Source organism: Balaenoptera ricei, chromosome 3 (genome assembly GCF_028023285.1).
Source record: "Balaenoptera ricei isolate mBalRic1 chromosome 3, mBalRic1.hap2, whole genome shotgun sequence".
Taxonomy (NCBI): domain Eukaryota; kingdom Metazoa; phylum Chordata; class Mammalia; order Artiodactyla; family Balaenopteridae; genus Balaenoptera; species Balaenoptera ricei.
The window spans coordinates 147,340,443-147,352,865 of NC_082641.1; the positions used below are offsets into that span (position 1 = coordinate 147,340,443).

The 12,423-nt window shown below is 45.8% G+C and overlaps 1 protein-coding gene across 4 annotated transcripts in view; it reads left to right on the plus strand.

Annotated features, from left to right (window-relative positions):
* TENM2 (teneurin transmembrane protein 2) overlaps positions 1-12,423 on the plus strand; it is a 998,550-nt gene that overhangs the window by 887,345 nt on the left and 98,782 nt on the right. For all 4 annotated transcript variants that reach the window (XM_059917647.1, XM_059917648.1, XM_059917649.1 and 1 more), the window contains 2 exons: positions 6,860-7,070; positions 11,388-11,507. In XM_059917647.1, the coding sequence (XP_059773630.1) occupies positions 6,860-7,070; positions 11,388-11,507 (331 nt within the window). The remainder of the gene's footprint in view (positions 1-6,859; positions 7,071-11,387; positions 11,508-12,423) is intronic.

Genomic DNA, 12,423 nt, shown 5'->3' on the forward strand with positions numbered 1-12,423 from the left:
AGCTTATGTAAGATCAGGCTGCCAGAATAACGCTGGTATGCTGATTTGGGAAACTCAAATTGTTTATATAGATAGGGGCCGGGCAGAAAAATATTAGCGAGGAGCCCCCCACACTTTACTCAGAGTCCTGCAGGAGCTCACCTTAAAACAAAATAACTCCCGAGACAAAACAAATGCTATGGTCGCCATATTTCTTTTTTACTCAAGAACCCCTTTATGCTGCTGGCTAAAACTCAGGAGCCTTTGGCTTTTGCCAGCCCTCAGAGAAGGGTGCCCTCCAGCGCCTCCTGTCCCCTCTTCATTTCCATCACAAAGAGCAGACAGCGCAGGTCTCTCCCTTCTTGCCCCAGCTTGTTGCCTCCTGCCTTCTCGCCAGTGCTTCATTGATTTCCCCACCTCCCCATTGTTAACCGATCTCAAAAATAGCCCTAGGGTATATTGCGTTCACCACCTTAACACCCTGTATTTTTCCTGGGAAAATGAGAATTTGGCAAGTCCCTCACTCTGGATGCGAAACAAACGTATATGATGCCAAGAAGACTCACAAAGAAGAAAAGAAGTAGAAATGACTCAGAGACACTTAGTAGGTTACTAGGTACTCACAACTGTTCTAAGGACTTTATGTGGATTATCTTCTCTAATCCTCCCAATGCTCCTTGAAGTATCATCATCATCATCACCATCATCACCATCACCATCCTCCTCATCATGCCTACTTTGTACATAAGGAAGACAGGGCACAGAGAGGGTGATTATCTTGCCTAAAGTCAGTCTGTTAGCAAATACATAAAGTGCATAATCTTAAATATACACCTTGATGAATTTTTATAGACATATTCACCTGTGAAGCCAAGTGAATAAGATGAAGATCTAGAAAATTCTCAGAACCTGAAAAGTCCCCTATATTCTTTTCCAGCTAATGCCTCCCCATAAAGGTGACCACAGTTTCTAACTTTCTACTGTAATTCATGAACTTTGCCTGTTCTTGAGCGTCCTATAAGTGAAAGACTATGTAGTCTTCAAAGCCCACGTTTTACTCAGTCCACCCTACGGCCTCCTGACCCACTGAGTGGGGAAGGTGGATTTGGTGGTTGGTAGTCCCTCTCAGCAAACCATGGCCTGGGAAAAGTGGGGCTCATTTTTCAAATCTGAGCTGCTGCCTAGTTCCCAAGCCAGTGCTGCATGCAGACGCTAGCAGCGCTATCCATGGCGCCTGAAGTGAATTGTGGGAGTCGATTTGTGCCACCCTGTCACAAAATAAAACTAAGAAAAGTAAATTTGGATCCTCCTCTGAAGCCTTTAATGCCCAAGAAAACCGGGGAGTTCATGCAGGTTGTAGAGGGAGTCACTCGCATACCAAGCTGCAGGGAACAAAAGGCACCCAAAACTGACCCAAATGCTTCCATCTGGATTCTCCCAAAACTGACCCAAATGCTTCCATCTGGATTCTCCCAAAGCTGCCCAGTTTACGAAGATCAAAGGGGAAATAAATGAAATAAACCTCCTCTCATTCCTGGAGACTTTGCTTCCGTGTAGGAGTGATGCATGGACTCAGGCAGCCTCCCCGAGACAGAAAAGCTGTGCATGTTTCAGCCAACTCGGAAATATTCAGATGTTTGCTGTGGCTTCTCGGTAACCTCTCTGTTTACCCGTGACCCCCTTCCCCCTGAGTGTAGCATCACTAGTAGGTGTTCAGTTAAGGCTTTGAGGTTAAATCTCTTGACTGTTTAGGAGCTCCTCAAAAAGTCTTGCAGAGCAAACTAGGCAGGGGCTGGAAACAGCCGACACAAACCTGCAGCCCACCCAGAAGTGCAACCTTGTGCCAGCGGTAAAGGGCTGAAAGGGGGTTTGAGTCTCACAGGTAAATAGCGTGGTCCTCAGCAGCCTGCCTTGCAGGGAATGAATTCCCAGGCATCTTGTTTCTCATGTTGATTCCTTTTCAGATGTTCATTTCAAACAGCCAAACACTTCCCCAGCTGTAGGAGCAGACAGGCCTTCAGAAGTGATTAAATCTCATGGCTGCTCACACTTTCCCAGCTTGATGGGTGTCCACTGCCCTGTCTTCAGCCTCCCTTTGGGAAGGAAACATCTCCTCCTTCCGATAATGAAGAAGACAAGGGTGATGATCTCACGGGTTGCCTTTTCCTACTTTTTCTCCAAAGCTGCTGCTCCGCCTCTTGGATAACTTACTCGGCTTCTCTGAGCCTCAGTTTCCAACTCTATAGGGTGGGTGATACCGTGATGCGGGGGATAATACACAGTTTAGTGAGTGCTTGCTACACCAGGCGCTCTTCCAAGTCCTGAATATGTAATAACTGCTTTCATCCTCCCAACAGCGCCTTCTAATGTTATCATCTTCTTCATTTTGTACGTAAGGAAACTGAGGCACAGAGCAGTTAATTGTCCAAGGTCAGCAGTTTGGTAGTCGCTGATCTGAGATTCAAACCCAGATACCCTGATCCAGAGTCTGCAGCTTAAGGGTTGTATTATTCTGCTTTGTAGGGTTACCATGAGGATTTAAATCAAGAATATATGTAAATCCTGTGCAATATATAGCATTTATTATTACCAGCCATTATTATGATCTTATCACTATTTGAAAACATAGCATTCTTGCCAAGATGCAACCTACCCATAGCACATACCAGTGAATGACTCTAATCAGGGGACATTCATTTATTTTTATGTCCAGTTGTTTTTTGTTTTTTGTTTTTTGTTTTTTTATTTATTTATTTTTGGCTGTGTTGGGTCCTCGTTTCTGTGTGAGGGCCCCCTCCGGTTGTGGCGAGCGGGGGCCACTCTTCATCGCGGTGCGCGGGCCTCTCACCGTCGCGGCCTCTCCCACCGCGGAGCACAGGCTCCAGACGCGCAGGCTCAGCAGTTGTGGCTCACGGGCCCAGCTGCTCCGCGGCACGCGGGATCCTCCCAGACCAGGGCTCGAACCCGTGTCCCCTGCACTGGCAGGCGGACTCTCAACCACTGCGCCACCAGGGAAGCCCTGTCCAGTTTTTATAAATTGAAAAAGTGGAAAACTTCAGGGAGTTTCTGGTTATAGTAATACCTACTGTTCATTGAACACATACTGTATGCCAGACTGATATTATATCTGTCAACTCCCCATCACATAACCCTATGATATATGCATTGATATCACTCAGTTTTAAAGGCAAAGAAATTGAGTTTCGGCCAGGTTGATTATCTTTCTAAGCTCACACAGCCAGGGCCTAGAGGATTCCACAGGCCAGGCTCTTACCTCTGACGCTGTATAGATTTTTTGGCTTTTTACCTTGGGAATTCCAATCCAAAGGCTTCAATGTAACATTAACCTGATTTCTGCGTCACGTTGCCAGAACTGTTATGAAAGATTCTCTGATTTTCTTTATCAAAAGCAAGACAAAGAATGCCTAACCTACCGTTCCCAGAAAGTTTCTCCACGTCCATATTTCTCTGAAGTGGCCATTACAATTAGCATATGACGTATGTGTGTGGGACACAGCCAGAGCTATGATTTAGCGTGCGTTCTAACAGAAAGCGCCTAGATGATAGGCGGCGGCCACACCTCACAGAGTGGAGTAAATGAGGATGTTTATTAAGCAGATGCAGGACACCACTGTGAGGCGATGGGGAAGGCCTGGGTCACTTTCCCATAACCGCTGAGTCAGAATGGGGCCCTTTTCGAAGACTTTGCAAACCCCTCTCACCAGGAAAAAAGCCAAGCAGACAAACAAATAAGGAGGTGGATAAATAAAAAAATAAATCGTCCAGTGTCACAGGGGGGCTGTGCCGCTTTCATGCCCCTGTTGAATGGAGACATTGGCAGCCTCTCAGGTCCTGAACTGGCAATTCAGAACAGTTTGATTGCCTGCTTGATTGTTTGCGAGATAACTGCAAGATTGTCAGTGACAGGGTAATTTACTGAAGATTGCCATGTCAGACTCCATGCGAGGGGCTTGCTGGCATAAAGATGCGCTTCTCATGACTGACAGGCCACGGGGAGATTGGAGTGCCAGTTTCAAGTTCACAGTGTTGTCTGCAAGTGTTCGGCGGCAGCAGGCCATAATCACGAAACATGATGAGGTCATTACAGGCGCAACGTATGCTCACACTTAGTAATGGATAGAACCCCAAATGCACCATCTCTGGAGCAGGTAAATGTAAATATGTAGGAGGAAATCATTTCTATCCTTTTTATCCCCTTTTTGTTAGCATTTGCCATCTGCTATTGCTGATGTGTTTGTAGGACATCTCCTGCCAGACAGGCCCTTGAATAAAAAGCCTGGAGTCAACAAAACAGTGGGGAAATTTGAGGTCCATGCTTTCGAAGCAGTCACAGTCACAGAAGGAGTAGCAGACTAGAGGGGGTTGGGAGAGGAAAACGTTCAGTGCTTAATAGGCAAGCCTGTCGTAGTTTATTATTCGATCCTGACGTGAGGCCCTCAAGCTGGTTGTATGGAGTGGGTGGGAAAGGGTTGGGGGTGGGAGATGGCACATTCCCAGCTTCAGGAGGAAAAGGCCACCAGAGATGGATGGAACTCCTAATGGGAAGAGGCCGGTGGCCTTAAAGAACTCTATAGTGCTAATAACAGCGGGTTTCTTCTCACCTGAGAAGTTTCTGCAGCGTCTGGATGAAGCACTGCCAACATGTCTCAGCAGGATATTTTTACATCTGAAGCAGGCATTCCGTGGTGGATTCCTTCTGTCTAATGAAGGCGGTCCATAGAAGGCGATGGTAGAGGCAGAATACGCTGCCTTTTTTTTTTTTTTTTTTCTATTCTTTTCTTTTTCTCATTCTGCCAAGGACCCTGGGAGCCACTGGATGATCTGAACGTGGGTCTGAAATGGTACCTCAGCATCATTCTGCTGCTGAGATACAATTCTCCAGCACCGTTTCTTGGGTCTGAGATTTGCGGGCCCCTGGGGGGCACCCGATTCAACCAGCACATCCGGCTGAGGTGCTCAGAGCCATGACTTTGAAAGCCTCTAAATTTCAAGCATACGTGCCTGCTCACCCTCCTGTGTCTGCGTTTCCAGAAAATTTTGTAAATCTAAATGTGTTACGAGGGACACGAGCAACATTTGCCCATGTGGAAAATGAGAGGCTAGTTTTAGTAATTTAAAGCCGAGCAGAACACGCAACCTCCTAATTTGTTTGTTTGCTAAAAAGAAAGTAATGCATTAAAATCATTGTACATTAATTGCTAAATTACAGTGGAACTTTAGTGAAATTAAATATTTCAATTTCATTAGTGGAACCAAACGTAAAGGGTAATGCCAAAAAATTACACTGTAGTAAATTTAAAGCACACAGCCAGGCCTCTGATTCAGCGTTCCAGTTCAAGTGTTTGTCAAGTCACAGCCCAGGGTTGGAGTGCATGTTTCTGTGATGCTAATTATGGCCCCAAAATGCCTCGCTATCAAATCAAGGAGTTACATGTAAGCAAGTTACTCTCCAAGCTCCTACACTGTGTATTCAATCAATTCCCAGCAGAGTGAAGAAGGGTTGGCTAACTAATCCATTCTAATAGGAATTCTAAGGAGCAAACACTGCCCTAAACACCCCCATCCTCAGCCCTAACAGACATGTGAGGAATGGGAAACAGTCATTTACTCATTCAACAAACATTTGTTGAGTGCCTGATTCCATGGTTGGCACTAAGCGAGGCATGAATATAAAAACGAATACGACACTGTTCTTTTCAAAGAGCTCATTTTCCAGACAGGAAGGCAAGCATACGGAGACAATTAATTCTAGTACAAGGAAGTTGGCTTTAACAGCGGTTTCTAGTATTTCTTGTGCATTAGAATCACCTGAGAATCATGTTTAAAGTGCAGACTCCAGGACCTGCTCCTGGAAGCTGTGCCGGGGGAGGTCTGGGGTAAGCCCTTGATTCTCCCCACAGGATTGTGATGGAAAACCATTCTCTGGGAACCGTTCTCTGACTCAGGGACACACAGAACGGGAATAGCTAACCTAGCCGGGGCATCATCAGGAAGGCTTCCTGGAGGAGGCCACACCTAGTCTGGGTCTTAAAGGATGAGTCATAATCTGTTTCCTCCACTATACTGTCAGCTCCTTAAGGACAGACACCAACATTCTTTGTTCCCTGTTTTATTTCCCGAACAGGGATGGAACTCAAATATTTGTTGAAGCGTAGATGAATAGGAATCAGCTCAGGAAAGAGATGGAGGGGCAAGAATCTAGGCAAATAAATCAGAATGTTCAAAGTCCTGCAGGTATGGGGAAGGTAGTTCCAGAAGCAATTGGGGAAACTAATGCCTCAGTTTGTGGGTGCTCAAGCTAAAGCCATTTCTCCACATTTCCTGGAAAATGTCAAACTCATCACCCTGGTTCTCCCACTCACTAGTCAGCAGTACCCTCCCTGGCTTAGAGGGAGAAGGGACGGAATGCTTTTCTCCATTAGAGCAAGATTTAAGGAATCCCATGCATTTTGATGACTTGCACACCCATTAGCACAGGCCCCTGAGATCTGGCAACAGGTTAATTTTTTTGCGCTATGTTGTTTAAGAGCAACGTGTTTGTCTTTATTGCCGACCACTCAAATAATACTTGCTCACGATAGAAAAAGTAGAAATTCCAGAAAAATACAAGAAAGAAAAAGAGAGAAACACCCTAATCTACTACCTGGGGATAACCATTTGTCTGCATTCTCAATTATTTCCTTTCAGTCTTTTATTTCCTGTGAGTAGATAGTGGAATTATACTAGGCGTGTTGTGTGAAACCTGCCAATTCAGACCGTTGGGAAGGGTTGAGGCTGCTCGGGACAAAGGTGTTAGCATCTCAAAGCAGCTTTGTGCCATGAAATCTGCTGACCCCTGGCTCTGTCTCTGCCCTTCCAGATGGCCTGGTGGACTGCCTGGACCCCGACTGCTGCCTGCAGTCAGCCTGTCAGAACAGCCTGCTGTGCCGGGGCTCCCGGGACCCCCTGGACATCATTCAGCAGGGCCAGACAGACTCACCCGCAGTGAAGTCCTTCTACGACCGCATCAAGCTCCTGGCCGGCAAAGACAGCACCCACATCATTCCTGGAGACAACCCCTTCAACAGCAGGTAGGCACCCTTCTGTCCCCGCAGGTGGCTGAGGTCGCTGCTTCCCTTCCTGTCCGAGCAGGAGGAAGTGCTCCTGGTTTTTCTGTGGGCTTAGTTGGCCTGGAAACTACCCCATGGGAGCAGCTCCCTGCTCTGGTTCATAGACGGCCCTTTCGTCTCTGTGGGTCAAGCTCCAGAACAGGGTCCTGGTCCCTCTATGGGATTTGGCCACCTGCAACCCAGAACCTGCTTAGAGACACCTGTCGATTGCCTGGGTTCTAGATCATTTTTATGATCTGTTATTTTATGACATTATTGTTACATTAAATCTCCTTTTAGAATACCTCTCATTGTGGCTCTTGTTTGATCATCACTGAAATATTTCATTCAACAGAGTGTTTTTCAAAAGCAGTTACAAACTTAATAACACAACTTACCATTTGTGGCATCTTAGAGTCAAGATGATGCCAGTTGCTAGAATTTATTGAACGCCTGTGATGAGCTAGAGACTTGAAGTAGACTGGCTCTAATCCTCACAGTCACCCGCCCCATCAGTTGCATCTGCTAATTGCCTGCTTTGTGCTAGGCATTGTGCCAGTGCGTGTCCCCTTCTCATTCCAAAATGGCGGGGGGTGGGGGTGGGATGGGGGTTTCTCTTGAGTTTCCATTTGCTCTCAGTTGCTAATTTGAGGCTTATGAATATTCTAGAGGCAAATTCTGGATTTATTTTGTAATCAGCTTGGCCTCTTCTCCCCACCCCCCCCACCCAGGGCAGGTTAGAAGTGTACCCCTGGAGAACAAAGCAAGGGGAAGAGTTGGCTTTGAGATACCCCCTGGCCCGTTCTGTCTTCTAGGCACTGTTTCTGATTCTGAGGGTGGAAGGAAGGATGGGAGAGGCAGAGATCTTCTTCAGGCCTGCCTGCACATCTCTGATCTCACTCTGGGTCGGACTGGGTCCAGATAACGCTGGTGTCCGCAGATGGGAGGATGGTGGGTGTGATCTTCTTGGGGGCGCCTCTTCTCATGGAGAAATAAGAACCGGGCACCTCTAGGAACTAGGAACTTGTCCCTGCCCCCTTACCCTCTGACAGCCCTCTTCATGCCATCTTTCTCTTAGTTTTCTTCATCCTCACTTAGGTCTGGGCAGACCCTGAAGCAACTCGGGAAATAACACTGCTTAAGCAGGCTTCTCGCTGACGAAGGAAATACCAGACTTTACTTCTTAGAGGAGCCCTTACCTTTATAAGTGATTATCTTGGAGCCCCCCTCATTAGACTTTGGGGAGGAAACATCATCAGGCCATGACTGAGACTCCGCTCCTCCCTGGGAGAGCCTGGTGAGGGTGGGATGGGGAGGTGGTGGGTAATGGTACAGCCAATTAATTCTACAGCCCCTTAGAACTCTCTGGGAAACTGTGCAGCCCCAATTCCTGGCAGCTCTTTGACTATGAGGGTTCTTAATGAGGTCACCTTGGGCCAGCAACTTTAGCCTCTCTCTGTTCTGGTTTTACTAAAAATAAAATAGAAAAGAAAAAAATAATCTCAGCCCTTGTCTATTTCAGCCCCCGACACCCTCTAGCTGTGTCATGTTAGGCAAGTTATTTAACCTCAAACTTTATTTTCTTGATTGTTAAAATTAAATTAATACGTACGGATTATACTACACGCAGTAATATTATTTTAATATGAGTAACCCTCAAAAAAATAAACCACAGATCTCGGAACAAAAAAAATATTTTCTCTGCTTATTAAATCCCAGTTCTGGGACAGGGATCGTGTAGGTATGTTTCTTTTTAATTATGAACATAATTCCCATTGCCAGAGGCTCATGACAGGCCCTTGCACTAGTCCATAAGCATTTCGGTGAGGTTTGCATACAGTTTGCTTATACTGTAAGGGCATCTTTCAAAGGCTCGTGCTCTGTTTCAGTTGGCTTCCTATTAACATTTTATAATTTCTACCCTAAATCCAGTAATTTCCTCATCTCCTCTTCATACTCTTTCTTCACCTGTGCCTTGAAAATCAATCTTATCCTCCTCACCAGTAGTTACCACTCCCAGAAGGCACCCTGAGTTAGAGGCAAGATGTAGGGGAGCAGGCAGGGACTCCAGAATATTTGGTAGACTATACCAGCCCCAGAGATCTGGGCAAAAGAAGCTTGCTTTAGAGAAAGCTTCTCTGAAGCTCTGAAGGTGGCAATCAATAGCACCACCCAAATGAGCCCACGCTCCAGCATGTCGGCTTGGATCCATAATTCAGAAATGCAAAACGTTACTCCAAGACATAGGTTGAAGTTCACCAAGCATGTGAATTTCAGTGCATTATCCTCTGACAAATAATGAAAGACAAAGCTAGGAGTAAAAAAGAGCTTAATTCAAGACTTCTAAGAAGGCGTTTCCCCTAGATAATGGCATACAAAAATAACTAAAATGCCTGGACTCCACCACTATAATTTATAGAGCAGATCTCACTATCTAGATAATGTGATAATTGTTACACACCAATAATCATAAATAGAAACGAACTGATAGCATGTCTTAGCTGAATCTTTTCTGCAAATTGACTGCCTAGAGACGATAGGAAGCCAGCAGCAATGAAGAATTAGGAAAATAGAGGGTAGAAATCACAGGCAACCCAGCTCTCTTTATTCCTATGGCACTCTGCAAAGTCTTATGCTACAGGAATGATTTAAAAGAAATAACAGTTGTATAAAAAATGGAGGGGAAAAATACTCCACTGTGGGATGTACTCCCAATTTTGTTTTCTCATCACAAGCAGCTTGTACCTTGTGGTCATCAACACACATCATTGATTTTAAAATAGTGTCTAGGAAGGCCTGAAAGAAATCTTAGTCTGAGCTAAGATAAGGAAATGGAATTGAATGAAAGAATTATTTTCATAAATTAGTTTTCCACTTTCAAAAGACTGTAGCATTGTGGTTGGAACCAGCTAAAAATGGAATTCATTTGTTAGGCAGCCAGTAGTAGACAATTAGAGCTGTCAGTGGAACAGTCTAAACCCTCCTGGGATCATCAAGGGGTCGGAGTTGAACAGTTGGGGGGATTGCTAATAAAAAGAGAGGTGCTTGGAGAGAGCAGTCTTCCAGTTTTTGGTTCACCTGGGACTGCAGAAATAAGTGCATTCCAAAAATTGAGCAGACTTGGACAAGATTCTGGCAAAGAACGGGTCAGCTTTATTACCTGGTCCAGAAATTGGGAGTGTGTCCAAGAATCTGGACGCCTGAGAACCTCTCTGCCTTCGCCAAATTGCCCAGTGGCTTGAAGGCCAACAATACAGCTGCAAACCTGCCTGGTAGGCTGGAAACTTGGTACAAAAATGGAACTTCTCATTAGCCCATTTCTCTATGAAGTCAGGAGAATTCAGGTGAAGGGAGGCGTGTGCATTCTCTCTGCATGGATTTTGAGTAGACTATTTTGGCATCTCTATTGCTTTATGGGATTTCCCAGAAGGAGCTGGTTGAATGCTGGCATCTTTGGGAAAGTTCTAATTAATATGATCTGGAGAGAGGGGGGATTTCTCTCATGGTGGCAAAAAGTTGAGAGGTATATACCACCTCCCCGCTCCCCTGCCCCAAATCCTGGTAGCAGGAATTTGATGTGAGAGAAATACATAGTTACACGGGATCCAGAATCCAAGATAGTTCTACCAGAAAAAAAAAAAAAAAAAAATTCTCTAATGTTCTCTTCTCCTCAGGATGCCATGGATTGTGAGAAATTTTGCTCTTAAAGGGCAACAAAAAAAATCATGTATGTATATGTCCCAGCCTCATAAAAAACCTTTATGTGCTCCCACCCCCCAAACCCCCACTCCCTCTGTCATCCCAGCCTGGAGGAGAAGAGTAACAGTGCCTTCCTCCACAGCCAAAAAAGGAAAAGAGTAGGCAGATGGGGAAGCTCTCACCCGAGGATAATACTCTCCGTGCCAGGCTAAGGCACAAACATGAGTGATGAGGGGCAGCCTGAAGCTCGGGCCAAGCAAAAGGCAGGTGATATCAAGAAATGGAGTGAGGCTGAGGGCAGAGGGAATGTGCACAGGGGACCCCATCGCCCTGCAGAGTGACTGAAGACGCTGCCCGTGGATTTCACCCCAGACTGTTCCTTGGGGAACACCAGCATTGAGACATCCCTCTGGCCCACATCTCTCATTGAGATGTGCTCGTGTGAAGCCAGAAGTTCATGTTTAAAGGTCTCATCCTTGCCTTAGGGACCAGATGAGGATGAGGGGTGGGGGGCAATGGGGAAGGGGAACGCGACGACACCCCCTTGTCCCCTTGTTCTCCTGCCTGGGGCTCAAAAGCTTGTGTTTCTCTTTCTCTCAGCTTGGTTTCTCTCATCCGAGGCCAAGTAGTAACTACAGATGGAACTCCCCTGATTGGTGTGAACGTGTCTTTTGTCAAGTATCCAAAATACGGCTACACCATTACCCGCCAAGATGGCACGTAAGTAGCTTTGTGGGGCTCCACTTACTTAGGACTGAGGCTGCAAAGAGACAGATGGTGCTGTTGGCTTGGAACCACGTGCCTCCCCCTTGTGGACTTGGGGGGAGACCCACCAGGCCAGATCTCTAGGGAGAATCCCCCCCCATGTGTGTGTATATATATATATATATATATATATATATATATATATATATATTTTTTTTTAGTATGGTCTCAGAACTGGAAAATAACTAGAATGGCCAACCTCTCCAGGGCTGCCCACAGCAATGCTTTTTCCATGGCAGGTAAATGCTTTTGTGTGTGTTGGTGTTGCGTGTGGCGGAGGCCAGAAGGAAGGGAGAGTAGCTCTTGGAACCTCACTCCTATTTTATTTTAAATCAAAGGCAGTGCAGGGTGACAAGGACCCACATGCCACAGTGTCCTGTGGTGAACCCCTTCTGCTTTCATCTGTGGCTTTAGGAGTTGTGTTATTTTCGCTCCTGTTTTGAGGGGGTGGGATGTAATCAGAGAAGCCTAATTAGATACATTTAGCCGTCACCCTGCGGTGTGAAGGAGGCAACCTTTCCCTATTATCTTCTGATTGAAAACCCGCACCCATGCAGCCGTCACCAAGATGAAAGCTCTGTCGTTTCCTTAATCCGTTGGGCATGGACTTGAAATTTAAAGAAAAAGATAAAAAGAAGAAACGAAATCGGTGGGAAGAGGGCAAACAACTCACCCACCCTAGCCTTAAAACACACACAGACACACTATTGTATTCTATCCCAAATGAAAGAGGAGACGGTTGATGTAAATCTGATGCAACACTTTTTCTATAAAACCGGAACCTGGAAAATCATAAACGTATCATGTGCTGTGAATCTTGCCTTTCTCTGGTGAAGAATCTGGTCTTTTTTCCTCATGTCCTAAGGTAGCC